Source organism: Gymnoscopelus braueri (genome assembly GCF_963280865.1).
Source record: "Gymnoscopelus braueri genome assembly, chromosome: 13".
Lineage (NCBI taxonomy): Eukaryota > Metazoa > Chordata > Actinopteri > Myctophiformes > Myctophidae > Gymnoscopelus > Gymnoscopelus braueri.
This window is the reverse complement of record NC_137615.1, coordinates 14,256,956-14,276,652: the sequence shown is the minus strand read 5'-3', so window position 1 is coordinate 14,276,652 and position 19,697 is coordinate 14,256,956. Positions and strand designations below refer to the sequence as shown.

The following is a 19,697-nucleotide window of genomic DNA, read 5'->3' as shown; positions in this document are numbered from 1 at the left end:
CACTGCACTGGATCGAATGAGCATGGATTATTGAGAAAAGACAAGAGTTTATTCAAGTTAAACAAAACTCCCAGTTACATCTCCCATGGGCCATGGCCACGTGCTCTTGAGCAAAGAATCAATTCCCCAGTTGCTCCAGCATTAACCACTTAAACCCCCTTAAAGTCCCTCAGGGCTCTTTAGTAGTGTATTTTCTGTTTTCTGTTATTGTGGGGAGGAGCTTGTCGATCGGCTACTTTCTGCGAAAGCTTTCCACAGGGGTGAGCTCTAGGGGGTGCTCATGGGAGCACATGCACGAGCTCCACATGCACGCGCGAGCACGCACCGTCAGCCGCAGCTCCGTTCCGGTAGCAAATATAACACATCCGGTTTCTGAGCTAGCAAATATAAGGTTTCCGGTTGCCTTCAAAGTAAGAGCATCGCATTTAATGTTTTATGAAAGACATACATGCATTTCGAAAAAGACATTTTCACGCACGCACGCACGCACGCACGCGCGCGCGCGCACGCACGCACGCACGCACACACACACACACACACACACACACACACACACACACACACACACACACACACACACACACACACACACACACACACACACACACACACACACACACATAGTGTGTTCAGGCACATACCATACACTTGCCACATACCACACTGACGCACACACATACACACACAGACATGCTGGGAAACTGAAAAGCACAACCACAGGTGACCCTGTAACTGATAAGGATGTCAGGGTTTAAACAAATATATAATCATGTTCCTTGGACAAACTATATGAAACACAGTCTTCCATGGGATATGACATTTTATTCAATTAGAGTATGTATTGTATTTAATTAAACATATTAAATATAAATTCCCAAGCCAGTATAACCTTTCAAAGTTTAACATCACTTTAGTGCAGTGATTTGTTCATATCAAATATTTATACAAATGGACAAATAAAATTACTGTGCTACTGTATGCCTTCTTACTAAATATAGGCTGTTGTGGGGAGGTGGGGTGGGGTGTGACAATCCATAAAGATTATGTTAAAAATAAATAGAGGTGCTTTGCATGCAAACAATTGCTGGTGGAAAGCTGCTGCAAATATGTAATGGTAAAATACATTATTTCTTACACACCTACAGTACATTATATTTGATTTATAGAATTTCATAATACATTTTCTTATGTAATGCTCACATATCACATATTTTCTAGCACTAGGGGTCCAAAAATCACCATGAGAATTATTACCCCCATACAGAGTCCTGGTTTACATGAACTGGGGCTGGAACCTGCAGGATAAATAATAATAAATGAGTAAGCAATTTTGCCAGCCAAGGTGATATTCATATATATAATGTCAATCCGGGAAAGGATCTTTGCCATTTTAGACTGAATCACTTACACAATTACAATAGGCTATATTTAGTTTATTGAATTTCATAATACATTTCCTTAGACTCTATGTATCATGGTATTACATATTTAGGTTATTTACAGAGGAAACCTTTGTGATCTTGAAAGCAGAAGTACCTCTTGTGTAATGTATAGTCACTATGTTGTCACTGCCAGTAACAGAGAACATGTAGTCTGAGCTATGACCACCGTCAATAATAAGAGAGAATCATCAGTTTGAAGTAGAATGCTTCGGTTCTATGTACAGGTATAGGTTACATTTGAAATGTGTGTTTTGGCATGGGGTTATGAATGGATTGATAACACACAGAAAGCTACCACCGCTGCAATATCGTCACATATTTTCTAGCACTAGGGGTGTATACCTTCCTAAAAATCACTATGAGAATTATTCCCCCTAGATGATACATTTGGGGTCCTAGCTTACGGATTACAAGAACTGGGGGTGGAAACTGCATGACAGTACTATTCGATTTGTCCCACTTACTGTAGGTAAAAAAAAATGAATGAATTAGCGTTTCTGCAAGCCATAGAGGTGCTTTGCATGAACTGTTGTGAAAAAAAGCACCTGCTGCAAAGGTGATATTCATGTACAGTATGTAATGGTAAAATAAAAGTCATCCTATGCATTACACAGACAACATTTTGTTTATTGAATTTCATAATATATTTCCTTAGAATCTGTGTATGTAAACATGGTATTAAATCTTTAGGTTATTTACAGTGGAAACCTTTGTGTAAAGGCCAGTCCACACCAATGATTCGCAACGCAACTTACAACTGCAATACTTGCAACCATTTCCCCAAAGGCACCGGTCTGCAACTGGTCAGTCCAGACCGCTGTAATTTTTTGCAACTGGTTGCAACTTGCGACTAGTTGCATGGGTGTGGACTGGCCTCAACATCTTTCATAAAAGCAGAAGTAGGGGAGACCAGGGACAAAAGTAACAGGGGGCAAACGTAACACACTCAATAATTCTAGTCAGAAACAAGCTAGCGGGTGAGACTTCTTCTGCACATGCTCAGTAGGGTCCTCTCTCTGCCTATGGGAGGATAGAATGATCATTTAATCTCAGCAGAAGTTTTCAACAAAAACATGGGGACCGTCAGGCTCTTGTCCTTATTTGTACTACTTGTGCAATCTTCCTTCGTGTCTAGACTTCTGTCAGCTTCCTCCTTTACCTTCCAGAGACAGATGAGTGGACAGATACAGCTGTTTAATACATGCAACACTGTGCAGACTGGCAAAGCATACGAAAAGACACCGTTACCTCTCATCACTGTGACTTGAACAACCGAGAGCAACAATACAGGAGCCCAGCAAATGAAATGGCTGAAGGTCAGCCACTTCAACATTGGTGTAACATTCTGTCCCCTACATTTTATGAAGCGGCTCATCATTATAACAATTATGGGAAACACAAGTCCAAAAAGGAAGCGGGAAACCATCACAGCTTTCTTCACAGCCGGTGCAGACGGGCTTTTCTGTTTGATGAAATCGTAATTCTCGATACAAGCGGTTCCATTCGTCCCATCGATCTTCTGCAGCTCCATGGACAGTAAGGAAGGCATGGCTAAAACAGCTCCCAGGAACCAGCTGAGAAGGACCGAACTGACGGACACATCGGGGAGGCATCTCTTATGGACACACAAGCGCGCGTTCCAGAAGGTTATGATGAGCGCGGTGGAGAACATGTTGACAAACGTGACGTAGGAGCCCAGCTTGCACATGGAGATTCCAAACTCCCAGGAGAAGTAATTGAAAGCGCTGATCAGATACAGAGGAAGGCAGAGGCAGCGGATGAGATGTATGATCGCCAAGCCAAGACGCAGCCGGGGCAGCTGCGTCTTGTATTTGAAAAGGGCCACGATCACAGCCAGGTTGAGCAGCAGCCCGAGTAGAGCGAAAGAGTAAGCTGACATGTACAGAGCACAGGACTATGCAATGTTTGGACTGAGCTGGTTCTGCTTTATATACGTACATCTATCTATTGATCAATTTGTGTGTGTGTGTGTGTGTACAATGTTTGCACTTTAAGTTTGCTGTGTTGCACTTTTGAGTGATGTTTGCACTTCAGTATATTGCATGTTATACTTTTTTATACATTTGAGTGATGTTTGCACGTTGGTACATTGCATGTTGTACCCGTTTATTATACATTTGAGTGATATTTGCACTTAGGTACGTTGCACGCAGTACCATTTTATACTTTTGAGTGTGGTTTGCACTTCCTAGAACTTCCACATTTTTACAGTTTTGCATGATGATTGTGTTTGAATAATGTTTGCTGTTATTAACACACACACATATAGTAAATTGATCAAATCTGTGACTACTAAACTACTAAAGTAGCCTCTCAGTCCACCTTAAGACAATTGGCAATGTTTAAAAACAAATATTGGAAAATGTATTTATATATATTCTGTTTTTGATAATTTGTACACTGTTTTATTAGTAAAGAGTAATTAAAAGGTCTTTTTTTAAACTTTCAAAGCCTGTCTGTATTCTTTTATGGTGTGGGGTTGTGTGGCCACTTGTATACACTATTGGGTTAGGGTATGGCCACTTGTATACACTATTGTCTGAAAACTGACCTTTTCTGACCCCTGACCTCACTGGACGGCCCGCCACTTTTCCAAATACAGCTCTCCCGCTTAGCGGAGAGTGTGGCAGTGTAGAGGGGCTCTCCCCGAACGCGTGCGTACCTCCGAAGTTCCGGCGCCAAGCACCGTCTCCTGTCCAGTGTCCAATTTGTATACACTATTGTCTGAAAACGGACCTTTTCTGACCCCTGACCTCACTGGACGGCCCGCCACTTTTCCAAATACAGCTCTCCCGCTTAGCGGAGAGTGTGGCGGTGTAGAGGGGCTCTCCCCGAACTCGTGCGTACCTCCGAAGTTCTGGCGCCAAGCACCGTCTCCTGTCCAGTGTCCAATTTGTATACACTATTGTCTGAAAACGGCCCTTTTCTGACCCCTGACCTCACTGGACGGCCCGCCACTTTTCCAAATACAGCTCTCCCGCTTAGCGGAGAGTGTGGCGGTGTAGAGGGGCTCTCCCCGAACGCGTGCGTACCTCCGAAGTTCCGGCGCCAAGCACCGTCTCCTGTCCAGTGTCCAATTTGTATACACTATTGTCTGAAAACGGACCTTTTCTGACCCCTGACCTCACTGGACGGCCCGCCACTTTTCCAAATACAGCTCTCCCGCTTAGCGGAGAGTGTGGCGGTGTAGAGGGGCTCTCCCCGAACGCGTGCGTACCTCCGAAGTTCCGGCGCCAAGCACCGTCTCCTGTCCAGTGTCCAATTTGTATACACTATTGTCTGAAAACGGACCTTTTCTGACCCCTGACCTCACTGGACGGCCCGCCACTTTTCCAAATACAGCTCTCCCGCTTAGCGGAGAGTGTGGCGGTGTAGAGGGGCTCTCCCCGAACGCGTGCGTACCTCCGAAGTTCCGGCGCCAAGCACCGTCTCCTGTCCAGTGTCCAATTTGTATACACTATTGTCTGAAAACTGACCTTTTCTGACCCCTGACCTCACTGGACGGCCCGCCACTTTTCCAAATACAGCTCTCCCGCTTAGCGGAGAGTGTGGCAGTGTAGAGGGGCTCTCCCCGAACGCGTGCGTACCTCCGAAGTTCCGGCGCCAAGCACCGTCTCCTGTCCAGTGTCCAATTTGTATACACTATTGTCTGAAAACGGACCTTTTCTGACCCCTGACCTCACTGGACGGCCCGCCACTTTTCCAAATACAGCTCTCCCGCTTAGCGGAGAGTGTGGCGGTGTAGAGGGGCTCTCCCCGAACGCGTGCGTACCTCCGAAGTTCCGGCGTCAAGCACCGTCTCCTGTCCAGTGTCCAATTTGTATACACTATTGTCTGAAAACGGACCTTTTCTGACCCCTGACCTCACTGGACGGCCCGCCACTTTTCCAAATACAGCTCTCCCGCTTAGCGGAGAGTGTGGCGGTGTAGAGGGGCTCTCCCCGAACGCGTGCGTACCTCCGAAGTTCCGGCGCCAAGCACCGTCTCCTGTCCAGTGTCCAATTTGTATACACTATTGTCTGAAAACGGACCTTTTCTGACCCCTGACCTCACTGGACGGCCCGCCACTTTTCCAAATACAGCTCTCCCGCTTAGCGGAGAGTGTGGCGGTGTAGAGGGGCTCTCCCCGAACGCGTGCGTACCTCCGAAGTTCCGGCGCCAAGCACCGTCTCCTGTCCAGTGTCCAATTTGTATACACTATTGTCTGAAAACGGACCTTTTCTGACCCCTGACCTCACTGGACGGCCCGCCACTTTTCCAAATACAGCTCTCCCGCTTAGCGGAGAGTGTGGCGGTGTAGAGGGGCTCTCCCCGAACGCGTGCGTACCTCCGAAGTTCCGGCGCCAAGCACCGTCTCCTGTCCAGTGTCCAATTTGTATACACTATTGTCTGAAAACGGACCTTTTCTGACCCCTGACCTCACTGGACGGCCCGCCACTTTTCCAAATACAGCTCTCCCGCTTAGCGGAGAGTGTGGCGGTGTAGAGGGGCTCTCCCCGAACGCGTGCGTACCTCCGAAGTTCCGGCGCCAAGCACCGTCTCCTGTCCAGTGTCCAATTTGTATACACTATTGTCTGAAAACTGACCTTTTCTGACCCCTGACCTCACTGGACGGCCCGCCACTTTTCCAAATACAGCTCTCCCGCTTAGCGGAGAGTGTGGCAGTGTAGAGGGGCTCTCCCCGAACGCGTGCGTACCTCCGAAGTTCCGGCGCCAAGCACCGTCTCCTGTCCAGTGTCCAATTTGTATACACTATTGTCTGAAAACGGACCTTTTCTGACCCCTGACCTCACTGGACGGCCCGCCACTTTTCCAAATACAGCTCTCCCGCTTAGCGGAGAGTGTGGCGGTGTAGAGGGGCTCTCCCCGAACGCGTGCGTACCTCCGAAGTTCCGGCGTCAAGCACCGTCTCCTGTCCAGTGTCCAATTTGTATACACTATTGTCTGAAAACGGACCTTTTCTGACCCCTGACCTCACTGGACGGCCCGCCACTTTTCCAAATACAGCTCTCCCGCTTAGCGGAGAGTGTGGCGGTGTAGAGGGGCTCTCCCCGAACGCGTGCGTACCTCCGAAGTTCCGGCGCCAAGCACCGTCTCCTGTCCAGTGTCCAATTTGTATACACTATTGTCTGAAAACGGACCTTTTCTGACCCCTGACCTCACTGGACGGCCCGCCACTTTTCCAAATACAGCTCTCCCGCTTAGCGGAGAGTGTGGCGGTGTAGAGGGGCTCTCCCCGAACGCGTGCGTACCTCCGAAGTTCCGGCGCCAAGCACCGTCTCCTGTCCAGTGTCCAATTTGTATACACTATTGTCTGAAAACGGACCTTTTCTGACCCCTGACCTCACTGGACGGCCCGCCACTTTTCCAAATACAGCTCTCCCGCTTAGCGGAGAGTGTGGCGGTGTAGAGGGGCTCTCCCCGAACGCGTGCGTACCTCCGAAGTTCCGGCGCCAAGCACCGTCTCCTGTCCAGTGTCCAATTTGTATACACTATTGTCTGAAAACGGACCTTTTCTGACCCCTGACCTCACTGGACGGCCCGCCACTTTTCCAAATACAGCTCTCCCGCTTAGCGGAGAGTGTGGCAGTGTAGAGGGGCTCTCCCCGAACGCGTGCGTACCTCCGAAGTTCCGGCGCCAAGCACCGTCTCCTGTCCAGTGTCCAATTTGTAGACACTATTGTCTGAAAACGGCCCTTTTCTGACCATTTATCCATTTAGATAAATTATTAATGTTTAAAAAACCGTTTTTGTTACACAGAAACATAATATGTGTTGTGTAGAAACATAATATGTCGTTTAAATGCTTAATTTATAGTTTTAATGTGCAAATTAACCGTTTTTCAATGGCTCCTTTTTGCTCTAGAGTGTACTCTTATTCTGAAGAGATCGTCCACCGGAAGTCTTATATTTGCTCCGTTATATTTGCTGACGGAACACTGCTGTCAGCCGCCATCATTAACTTAACAATGGCCTCAACAACCTGGCTGCCTTGTTTGCATAACATTGCGTTCTCACTTACGTCCTCAGTTACACTGTATTAACAGCCACACCGATCAGGTATTTTCACTTTGTCTGCGAATTCTACAACGATGACGACGATCGCCTTGCCACCGAAGAAGAAGAAATGCATCCAGAAGAAACTCAGTTTCGCTACGCCGCCTACCCGCCCGCTTGAAGAACCCGTGCCTGTGGACGCTCCGACTCAGCTGTTGGGAAACAACAAGACAGGAGTCCAGATGAAACTGTGTTTTGTTGCGATGCCTACAAATTGTACAAAACCCGTGCGTGTGGACGCTCAGTCTCAGCTGTTGTTGGGAAACAAAACAGCTGTGGTAGAAGATCCGAAACCCGCACCACCGCTGGAGGGGAGGAAAACGTTCAAAGCTCTAAGAAGATTATCAGTTGTTCAACCGCCTGTGGAAGCCATCACTGAGGCAAGTAACTGTTAAATCATATGTTATTTGTTATCAGATGGGGCTACTATTTTTATTTTTCTTAAATTTGGCATATAATCATTACAAATGTGAGGTTTTTTTTTAACGTTTTCTATCAATTAGTCCATATGACAAAAATGCATATTATTTATAAACATCAGCTCCTCGTGGCTATGCACTAGTGTTACATGTTCTGTTATTAATTTAAAGACAATTAAGCAGTGGTGGGAAAAGTACTCATTTATGTTTTACTTAAGTAAAAGTATCAATACTGCAATGTAGAAATACTTTGTTACAGGTAAATGACCTGTGTTCAAAATGTTACTTGAGTAAAAGTACAAAAGTATTGGTATCAAAACGTACTTAAAGTACCAAAGTATAAAATGTTTGAAAATAGCAGATCTACAAGCTCTCAACACATCTTACTTTACACCACTGCAATTAAGTGCAAATAAATGTGGTTGTTTTTGCTTTTCATTTAGCCTACTGTTCATTTAAATTAAACCTGTTAAACCAGTCATGGAATGTGTCTCAATTGACCAATTCAGGGCTCACTCAAATGTGGGGGATGGGGAACAGCTCTGTGTGGTTGAATGTGTTTACATTCCTCTCACAATGAAAGACAATTGGTCTCTCTTGTCTCTAACCTGTTGTAATTGTTTCTAATGTGTTCTTTTTACTTTGTTCATTTTCTAGCTGGGAGATAGTGGCTGTACTCCTGACAAGACTTCCTCATCCACCACTGATACTGATTCTTCTTCATCTTCACCATTCCCCGCTTTATGGACAGACGAGAAGTGGGCTAAGAAAAGGGAGGAACACCCCTGGCTTGACTGTAAAGATGGGAAATTGGGGTGCAAGCCGTGCTCTTCTGGCCCCAACGGGGCACATTTGTCAGACCAATGGAGTAGCTACAAAGTTGCACCCAGTGGAAAGGACAGAGTAAATCTGCTGAAAAATCTTCGGAAGAAAATAGGACTACACAAAGAGACGCATGGTCACAAGGCGGCAGAAAAGATACACACAACTGCAAAAGATCAGCCATTTGAGAAATCCGATGACAACAATCATGCATCATTTCGGACGGCTACGTGTGCTGTTTTCAACTCTGCATACTACCTGGCACAGAAAGACATGCCATTCCAAGATCATTATGACTTACTTAAGTTACAGGAAAAAAATGGGGTTGAAATTGGCCTTAGCTTGCACTCAAGATTCAGTGCAGCAAAAATAGCCGACCATGTTGGTTCAGAAATGCGCAAAAACATCTGCAAAATTATCCAAGCAATTGAAGGTAAAATATCAATTATGATTGATGAATCAACTACCCTGGGAGATAAAACTACACTGATTGTGTACCTCAATTGTGAAACAGAAAAGAACTTAGAACCACACACTGTGTTTCTAGATTTGATTGAGCTTCCCAACCAAAAAGCTGAAACAATTACAGATAATCTGTTGAAATGCCTCACTGGACATGGCTTTGATCATGCATATTTGAAGAAGCATTTAATTGCATTTGCCAGTGATGGTGCCAGTGTCATGTTGGGGCGCGAATCTGGAGTAGCTAACCAATTGTCTGATCGATATCCTAATATATTGACCTGGCATTGTTTAAAACACCGGCTGGAGCTGGCAGTGGGTGACACTGCGAAAGATGTCAGTGGTGTCAACCATTTCCAGATCTTTATGGATAAATTGTATTCTGCAGAGTGTGAAAGGGGATTCACCCAGATGAATTTAATCATCACCCCAATCCGTACAAAGCTACTGGTTAAACGGGTATCAGCCTTGATGTTCATCAAGTTACATGGGCCACCTGTAGAGGACTGGGACCCTACAGATTATGTGATAAGTTGGAATAGATACCATCGTTTAGCAGAGGACGCAAGAACGAGAGCTGTACCAGACACTCACGAGGTTATCCCTGACCGTTGTTGGAAGTTCTTGTGACTGTTCATATGATTGTTAAAACCACTGTTGAAAGCAATGCAAGTGATGTTGTCATCTTGTCTTGTGTTTATAAAAAGAAATAAAGTCATTGAAGTAAAGATGAAGTAAAGTTGTCTGATTATTGTGGGTGAGTCTATGTAAAGGAAAATAAAATTATTAATTGATTGAAACAAAAATAAAAACAACAAATTAACAATGCAACAAAATAATAAGAAATAATAATCACATGTTGAATACAGTATTTCAACTAGCACTGAGCTGAGTGGCTATGTGCACATGCCCGCGCACGCCGTGACGTCATAAAATAGAGCCCCCATAGCTAAAAAATCCACAGCTCATCACTGGTTAAGGGTTAAAGAGCGGATGTAGGGACAGGTGTCGTAAGTATTGAACAAATCAGACAACTTTATGACCAACTGGTCAGAGGCTCAGGAGGTATGAGAGTTTGTCTGGGATTCTGGGACATTGGTTTGATCCCTGTCTCCAAGTGATGAAGTGTCCTTGAGCAAGACACTGAACCCTATTACCTGCTGCTCCTGACACTGTCAGTGAACATACACTTCCTATAGCTTTTTGGATAAAGGCCATATGGAAATGCAAAGCATTTGCCACCATGCTGAGCAGTTGTTTGTGTGAGGTGAGAGTTACTAAACCTTGTCCTTTTGTCTGCAGTGCAAGTTAGACACCAACTTTCACTTATTCCATTCGGTTTCTCTTGCCTAGTGCAGCCAGGAAGAGAGTTAATTCCCTTTAATTGATAAGTCTGATGATTAGTTTAGCAAAATATGCAGTGTGTGTGTGTGTGTGTGTGTGTGTGTGTGTGTGTGTGTGTGCGTGTGTGCGTGTGTGCGCGTGTCTGTGTTTGTGTTTGTGTGTGACTCCAGTCACAACGTTTCTTAAAAGTTTGAAAAGACTGATTCTGACACACACTTCTACAGGTAATCACACAGAAAAGTATTTATTTATTCATAGATTTAATTTCCCACAGCGATCTTTATGGTACCAGCGTTATAACAAGTATTCACTTTTTTTTTAGAGTGAAGGGATATGGAACACACACTCACACACATAAACAGGACTCTACCATGTCCTCCATCCTCATCATCAGCATCAGCATCATGATCATCATTATTGTAATTACACAGCTCTGATCTGGTATATTATACCCTCATCTCCATAATAAATTATGTACAATTTACTGGTCATGAGAGAGATGAAAGTTGGGGGTTCAGGTGGGAGGGGGAGGGGGGAGGGGGGGGGGGTTAAGAGGTAAAGAGGTCAGTGACAGAGGCGTCATTTCAGAAAGAAATAGGGGACGAAAATGAGCTACGTTTTCAAAATAGCGAAAATAGTGGATCTATAAACTCACAACGTGAAGCGTTGTGAGCTTGTAGATCCACCATTTTCGCTATTTTTGGGGGGGGGAAGGAAGAGAAAATGTTTTGAAAACGTTCGCCTACATGCCCAAAATAGGGATGCCAGGCTGAAAGGGGTAAATAAATGTATGGTTGCAGACAAGAAATCGCATATTTATAACATGTGTCGCTATAACGTATATAATCTGAAATCACATTAATCTGCAAAGCATTTTCAGAGTTGGGGTAAAAAACATGCATAAAAGAACTGAATTGGGGGGTTAAATGTGAACACTATAGGTGTTGGCAATTGCCATCCCCAGAGACCCCGAATGACGCCCCTGGTCAGTGACATGCTTTTGTAGGTTTTTCGTGACAGGCAGGCCGGGGGGGTGGTAGGGGTGAGGAGGTTCAGGGGTGAGAGGAGTTGAGAGGCACATGTCGGCCCCTCCAGGTGCATCGCGGGTCACCTGGAGAGAAGGTCCGATGAGGAGGGGAAGAGGGGAACACGTCACCACGTGTAGGAGTCGTCATATCTGGAAACACAAAGAAGATGGTGTGTTTGTGATCAGGCAGGCAGGCGGTCCCTCTTGTATATGTGTTACATGTAACTTGTTACATAGTACTACAATGCATGATGATTGACTTTTTTTGTATTCTGTATCTAAATGTGTGTGTGTGTGTGTGTGTGTGTGTGCATGTTCTTTGTGCGCGTACGTATGTGTGTGTGTTTGTGTGTGTGTGTGTGGGGGGGGGGGGGGGGGGCTTAGTTACCTTGACCTCTGGTCTCTGTTACTGTCTCCTCCGAACAGCAGCTCTGCCATCGCATCCTCCTGGGCTGAACGCTTCCCATACCTAAGAGAGAAACAGAGAGAGAGAGAGAGAGAGAGAGAGAGAGAGAGAGAGAGAGAGAGAGAGAGAGAGAGAGAGAGAGAGAGAGAGAGAGAGAGAGAGAGACAGAGACAGAGAGGGGGGAGGAGGGAGGGGGAGGGTGACAGGGGGCAGTTAGATGACGTTATCTGTCTATCAATCTGTCTGTCTGTCCAGACAGAAGCATCATTTCAGAAACAACTAGAGGTTTGCAAAAACGTACCCACTTAAGCCCTATTTCGCCCCGTTTCAAAAATGTCAATCTATTATTAGCCTATCTACAATGACATGTCCAGAATCGGGACATTGGCTTATCTGGTTGAAAGTGGACATTGTATTCTTTTCATTGTACCTGTTTATTTTGTGTGTATGTCTGTTTGTTTTTGGAAATAGGGAAGCATTTCCGAAGTGTTTGAATTGAAAATGTATATCTTTATCCTGTGCTTCACAATAAAAAATATTTGAAACGAAAGTGGTTCTTGAATGGTTGGCTGCAGACAAGAAAACATGTGTTAGTCTGTGACAGGTGTGTCTCTAACACATTCTCACTCTTGTGCCGTCAAACAGGTGCCGGCTGGGGACGGATTTGACCATATAGCACAAGTTTGGTCTCATCTCGTCACTATAGGACGGCTTTAGAGTGAGAATATCGCCTCTGTCGGGTGGAAACCTCAAATGTCCAAAACTGTTACTTTTCAGGATTCAAATTTCAATGCAGCAGACCCACAAGCTTGAAGAGCTTGTAGATCTGCTACTTTTGATGATTTTGTGTGACGCCGTAGTATGATCAAGTAGGGCGTTAATTTACGAAAAAACTCAAAACGTTAAAATATGGAGATAGGAGGATTCTGCCTGACAGCAATGATACGTTGGTGTCTCATGTCTCATGTAAATGACTGAGATGCCCTCAGCGGTGGTCTGATTAATCTGCCAAAACAAATATGCATGAAATCTTCAGTTGGGGGGGGGGGGGTCAATTGCTCTCGACTGGGACCCCAATGCCCCTGTGTCTGTCTGCCTGAACCAGTCACTTCCCCACCGTGCTTCTAATGTGTTCATTTCACAGTCAGATACAGACAGTGTTTGTACTCAGTGTGTGTGTGTGTGTGTGTGTGTGTGTGTGTGTGTGTGTGTGTGTGTGTGTCTCATTCCCCAGTGTGAATGTATGTAATCATTCTACTGATAGGCAAACCAGGGATCCAGAGTTAGGGACTGTAAGATCACTGAACCATTTCTCAAAGGTTTGTATACGTATTATTATTAGTGTGTGTGTGTGTGTGTGTGTGTGTGTGTGTGTGTGTGTGTGTGTGTGTGTGTGTGTGTGTGTGTGTGTGTGTGTGTGTGTGTGTGTGTGTGTGTGTGTGTGTGTGTGTGTGTGTGTGTGTGTGTGTGTGTGTGTGTGTGTGTGTGTGTGTGTGTGCGCGTGCGTGCGTGCGTGCGTGTGTGTGTGTGTGTGTGTGTGTTAAGAGCTATTCGATGAGAACTCTGCAGTGTGAACTGTTCCTCCTTTGCCTTCCCATGAGCCACCTGTTCCACTGCTCCATATGACAACCAATCTGATGCCTCATTACACACTCACGTCACACACACATGTGCATGCTAACGTGTCTACCTGTGTTTGCTTGTCTGTGTGTGGTTTTCCATTCCTTCCCTCTCTTTGTTTTTTATGTATCCGACCATCTGCGAATGTGCGTGTGCGTGTTTGTGTGTGTGTGAGTGCGCTTCTAGAGAGGTAAAATATCTGCACACTGAGTTATATCTTCCAAACAAATGTATTACAAGGGCAACTATTCGACCATGTAGGTCTTCTTCATCAGCCGAAATGAAACCATTTCGCCTGATGAAAACCTGTGGTCAAAACCTTTGTAATAAATTAGTTTGGGAGCCATAACTCGGCCTGCAGATATTTTTACCTCATTTTGATTTCTGCCTTTTTTATCCAGCACCTGGCCTAAATACAGGTACAAGACGTGCACGCAATCTCCTTATTGAAGTGTGTGCTTCCGGCCCTGTACAAAAGCAATCACTCAGCTCTGTCACACCTGTCACACCTGTCACATCTGTCACACCTGTCGCACAGAGCAGAGGTTCAACACGCAAAATGGCTCCTCTCCACAATGTCTCATCTCATCTTTTAGGCCTGTCTGTCTGTCTGTCTGTCTGTCTGTCTGTCTGTCTGTCTGTCTGTCCATCTGTCCAGTTGTCGTACTGTCTCTCTTTTTTTCTTTTCTTTTTTTTTTTTGCTTTACAGATTTTCCCCATTTGCTTTGGCTTGTATCTTTCTTTCTCTCTTTGCCTATTTGCTTTCATTCTCTGCTTTGCTGGATGTTATCTGCTGGTGCAGCCTGTCTCAGACTGGCTTAATACTTAAACCCTGTACTTACTTGACCGTATACTCTTGTGTCCTGTACAAAGCTGAATGTAGCCTATTCTTACGGGCTACACTAAATATCTTTGCCGAAAATATAATCTCTTTTGGTGAATGTTCCCCCCAGAACACAGGAGGGGCCTGCTAGGGTTCAAGTGGTAAAGTGAAATCTATGGATATGATTTCCTTCATATAAGGCGAATAAGCCGAAGGCCTTACTGCTCTCACTCAGATCTTTGATCACATTTTCTTTTTCTTTAGCACAATTGCCTTTTTTTCTCCTCACAGCGTCAACATAAACAAAGGTATATTTTTCCTCATCTATGGCTCTTAACCATAATCATTTTATGGTTATGGTTTTATGTATGGTCAAATGCCTCGATCCCCTGGGTTTTAAGCCCCCCCCCTCTTCCTATTATCAAAATATCAATGACCTATTTGAATATCATGAATAGCAACCATTCACATCCCCTACGACTACGAGGCAACACGCCTTCAGATAAAAAAAATATGCCATCCGTCAAGTCAGTGCCACTGACTTTTTATACCTGGGAGCTGCAGACGTCGGCTCAGACCCCACTAACCGGATTTGGGAACCTTCCTCGGGTCCATCTGTGCCGCATTTATTGCTCTGGTCCTGTTGATGTGGAGGCCTGGAGCTTTTGGAGAATGGCTAGTAATCGAATCATCCAAAGCTACCGTCGCATGGGGCAGAAGGGATGCATCATGCGCTGCGTAGTACTATAAAGCCTGATCTATAGTTTGTCATACGGTGGTGTGCACGCACTGAAAATAGCAGATTTACAAGCTCACAGCGCATGGCACTCTTGGCGCGTTGTGAGCTTTTTGTGGCAAGTGACACCGTCATACGATGGAGCTTAAATCAGGCATTGTGTGTGTGTGTGTGTGTGTGTGTGTGTGTGTGTGTGTGTGTGTGTGTGTGTGTGTGTGTGTGTGTGTGTGTGTGTGTGTGCGTGCGTCAGCGTGTGTGTGTGTGTGTGTGTGTGTGTGTGTGTGTGTGTGCGTGTGTGTGTGTGTGTGTGTACCTCTGCCTGGTGATAAGGTTGATGTAATGTCTCAGGGCGGTGTAGTACTTGGCCAGTTCCTCAGGCGGGGCATCTTCCCCGGGGTTCTCAGGTTTGGGGGGGTAAGCGTCCGTCAGGGTGCCCAGGCACACCAGCACACACAGCACCACCACCAGCAACACCGTCCACGGCTTCAGCATCACAGACATCTGGGAAAAAAACATAAACGGAAGATTCTTACGTCTTAAATGTTGAATCTTAATATAGCACACTCAACAAGTCGTAGAGAGATCCATATATCCAAGGCCGCAAGTGTGAGGAGTGACAATGTCACGGGTCGGGTGGAGGAGAAAGACAGAGAAGGCAGGAGAATAGAGGAATACAGTCGAAAAGAAGAGACAATAAAACTAAAATAAAATAAAATAAAGGGCGAGATAAGTCAGATCTAAAGTTTTGGCTGTTAGGCAGGTTTCAAACCTCTCCTTGCAGTCTGTGGCAGTTGGAACTATCTTTTTTCCAAGGGTATATACAGCCACATGTCAGTTCTGTGGGTCGATAGAGATAGAGGTGTATTAGGGGGGTAAATAAGTCAATCCACAGCTTGAACCTCGGAGGTTTTTGCTCCAGTGGAGTGACCTATTGCTACAGTTTGAGTCTGCTGCTCTCTTGGCCGATTACTGCCGAGTGCCTGGGGATGACTGACGAACAATCCAGTCTAGATGGAAATCAATACAAAAAAGAACACAGCCCTAATTTCACACATCATCAAGGAGATGTCGCTGGGCTGTTATGAATTAGCCTAGATGATACTCATAATAACCGTGGGCTATATGTGTAAGGTCTGCACGACTACTGAGCAGCAGGGAGGATATTAACATTTCCAGACAAATTCGTTTAGAAAATATCGCAGCTGAAAAGGGACGTGGTTAAACATTTTCACATCATCAGTTTTTATAGCAACCATCATCTCTGTAATGGCTGCAAAAATAATTCAATTCATAATAACCAATCGAAATATGTCACTTGTCCAAGACTCCAAGCAGCAGACAAGATCATTTCAGCTCCAAATAGATCAATGAAAACAGTCACTTTTTTTTGTTTAAAAGTGATTGCTTGGTTGCCCACCGGGGATAATGCATCTCTAATAAATCAAAAAATATGCCTTGTTCTGATATATTGTTCAATTATTTTCAACTGATTGGCGTGAAGATGGAACATTCAAGGAACAACAGTGGAGCGCAAAACGCAAGTCTTTGACGCAGTTGCGCCTATTACGCACGGCTCTATCCATAATTTCTATAAAGTACTTTTATTATTATTATTATTTTATTTCCTCTATAACTATAATGTAAAACTGCTCTATAAGAAGCAACACCACTTTAAGTGAGGAAGGGTCGTCACATCAATAACCAGCTCCTTTGGAGAATGTGGTTGATTTGTCAGAGCAGCGCCAAAGGTTTATTTCTTTTTGACCACTGGCAATAACATCATAAGAAGTGCAATAATCATGATACTATAGGGTGAAATCATGCGGTTTTTAAACGATTTTGCGATTTCAATCAGATTGCTGTCCGCAATAAACAAAACGATGTGACTTCAATAAAAAGGCATGCAATGAATAAATAACAATCCTCCTGGACCATATTTAGAAGAAAAAAATGCATGCCCAAAATGTTAGTACTTTTAAATATATATTATTCTGAGTCCTCCTGAACCCTATTTCACCGCGGGAATAGGTAGCCTATGTCAATGGACCCATATGTTTTACGCAAAACGCGCGCTGTCCTTGGTACTGAAATAGCGCTCTTTAAACAGTGTTGGATAGTTGCGTTTCCAACAACCAGGATTTCCGTCAACAGCACTCATTTAAAGTTTCACACTGTTAATTAATATCGTAATAAAAATAAATAAATATATATGTACGACAGTCAAATCAGAGGAGGGGCTTCCAGTTAAGGTAGTCTAAGCTGAGTCTATATTGCGTCTATTACGCACATGCAGGAGCCTCGCTATTTCACGAGCAGTCACCAACTTATTAAGTGTTTAAATGTTTGGTGACTGCTCATGAAATAAATAAATAATAAATGAAATAAATGTTGTCTTTTCTATTGCAGCCTAAAACTTGAAGCTTCAAGTTTAAGGCAATAGAAAAGACAGCATGTCTAACCCGTCCATTAAAAGCCTCACACGAAGTTGAATTTGTCAAAAAAACATGTCCCAGAAGTTCAGTTCAGTTCGAATGAATACACTTACTTTGAGAGAGGAGTACGTTGGAGATCCACAGGTAGATGATCTTGCAGCAACAGGTGGAGTCTTGTCTTTATCACGAAGTTGAAGCTGGTGGATCTGCTGGTTCCTGTTCTGTCTGTCACGGGAACTCAATTCTGGTGCCGCTTGATCTCCAGACCTCCGATCCTCTTCTGCTGTGTGTCAAACGCCGAACGTGGTGATTTATATAGGCTGTCGCCACCACCCTGCTGCACCACCCGCTTGAGAGGAGGGAGGGAGGAACGAGCGTGTGTGTGTGTGTGTGTGTGTGTGTGTGTGTGTGTGTGTGTGTGTGTGTGTGTGTGTGTGTGTGTGTGTGTGTGTGTGTGTGTGTGTGTGTGTGCGTGCGTGCGTGCGTGCACGCACACACACACATGTAAATGAAAGAAGTGGGAGAAGGAGAGGCCGAATGCGTCAGATGATGATGGTGATGATGACGACTTTATACCTAAAAGGTGCAGACAGACCTCCAATATTTGACTTTTAACAGACAACATATAAGGACTCGATTGACTGAAGCATGAACATAGACACAAACTCACAAGCATTTTACATTTCAGGTGTTCATCTCAGCTGACGCATGAGGGTCAGAGTCATGGTGGCCTGCATGGGCACACACAGTCTAATCCACATGAATGAGTCAGGCAGAGGTATAGGGCTGATCCATTATCCATATGCTAATAATCCATGGTCTTTCAGAGGGTCTGTGGCGTGGCAGATTGAGATATATTGCTATACAGGTCAAAGATGGATGTATATAGGTTTGAGAATCATGTCTGTCTGTCTGTCTGTCTGCCTGTCTGCCTGTCTGTCCCTTACTTGTCCTTTGCTGGCTGAAGGCCTTGTTTGCATGCTTTGCAAGTGTTATCATGTATGTGTATGTGATCAGTTCAAATTGACCAGCAAATCTACCTACAGCTGCCATTGATTGATTGATTGATTGATTGAATACTTTATTAACAGTTTGCAAATAGTAGGTACAATTTTACAATGATCGTTAAAAGGATAACACAAAAAGCCCTAGGGGCTTGTTTCCATTGTGGTCCTGTGTATTCAGTTCATCAAGCCACACCAAGGGAAATGTAACATCAGCGGCATGAACCCATGTGTCACTGGTCACTGGTCACTGTTACTGGCAGCCGCATTATTTAGTGTTTGGCCTCATTTGAACTGTGCATATCCTCTGTTCACAGCACCACCACATCACACAGGTCACCAGCAGTAAGGGAGCCAATCAGCTAAACAGTGAGTCGACACCCAGTCGCTATACATCAAACATTCCATCTGCTGGAGGCAGGTATAACAGATCACATGAATATACAGACGACCGCTGTCTACAATTAGACAGATTAGATTTGATTAAATTAGACTAGTGGCGATGTCAGTTTACTTACCTATACCTTCTCTAACACCATGCTGAGTTTGGGGGGGGAGAGAGAGAGAGAGAGAGAGAGAGAGAGAGAGAGAGAGAGAGAGAGAGAGAGAGAGAGAGAGAGAGAGAGAAGGTTAAATCTGACTGCAAACTGCCACTAGGCGGAGTCCATGGTTCAGCAATATTGAGAGAGAGTGTGGTGTGAGACAGACATTCACAAAGTCAGCCAGCCAGCCAGCCAGCCAGCCAGCCAGCCAGCCAGCCAGCCAGCCAGTCAGCCAGCCAGCCAGTCAGTCAGTCAGTCAGCCAGTCAGTCAGTCAGCCAGCCAGCCAGTCAGCCAGCCAGCCAGTCAGTCAGTCAGTTTGTGACGTAGGCAGACGTGTTATGCCTTTTACCCATCTTTGCTTTAACGCACAATGTGCCCGCCTCCCACTCCAAATGCCTTTGTGTTTTACTCCATTTGTTATTCCTCATAAGTGTTTTTTCCATCCATTTGTTTGTACTCGGATTGTTTGAATCCTCATCTCACCGCATATCTTATTATATTCTATTCTATTCTGTTCTGTTCTGTTCTGTTCCCAGCAA

General features: G+C 44.8%; 2 protein-coding genes across 2 annotated transcripts; one reads left to right on the top strand and one right to left on the bottom strand.

Annotated features, from left to right (window-relative positions):
- Nucleotides 1–7,422: 7,422 nt before the first annotated feature.
- On the top strand, nt 7,423–9,882 carry LOC308098249 (E3 SUMO-protein ligase KIAA1586-like). Its single transcript, XM_080446537.1, has 3 exons — nt 7,423–7,717; nt 7,772–7,900; nt 8,597–9,882. The coding sequence occupies exons 1-3, from the start codon at nt 7,556–7,558 to the stop codon at nt 9,851–9,853; spliced, it is 1,548 nt and encodes a 515-aa protein (XP_080302663.1). The 5' UTR covers nt 7,423–7,555; the 3' UTR covers nt 9,854–9,882.
- Nucleotides 9,883–11,619: 1,737 nt separating this feature from the next.
- Nucleotides 11,620–15,680, bottom strand: pyya (peptide YYa; the record flags this gene model as incomplete). Its single annotated transcript, XM_080448150.1, has 3 exons — nt 11,620–11,797; nt 11,983–12,063; nt 15,493–15,680. The coding sequence occupies 3 exons, from the start codon at nt 15,678–15,680 to the stop codon at nt 11,620–11,622; spliced, it is 447 nt and encodes a 148-aa protein (XP_080304276.1).
- Between the last annotated feature and the right edge of the window lie 4,017 nt (nt 15,681–19,697).

Bases quoted from the DNA above. Each gene is read 5' to 3' on its own strand.
- LOC308098249 (XM_080446537.1), top strand. From the start codon at position 7,556: ATGACGACGATCGCCTTGCCACCGAAGAAGAAGAAATGCATCCAGAAG. The intron at 7,718-7,771 runs GTTGCGATGCCT...GCTCAGTCTCAG, and splicing joins TCCAGATGAAACTGTGTTTT to CTGTTGTTGGGAAACAAAAC. The intron at 7,901-8,596 runs GCAAGTAACTGT...TTCATTTTCTAG, and splicing joins CTGTGGAAGCCATCACTGAG to CTGGGAGATAGTGGCTGTAC.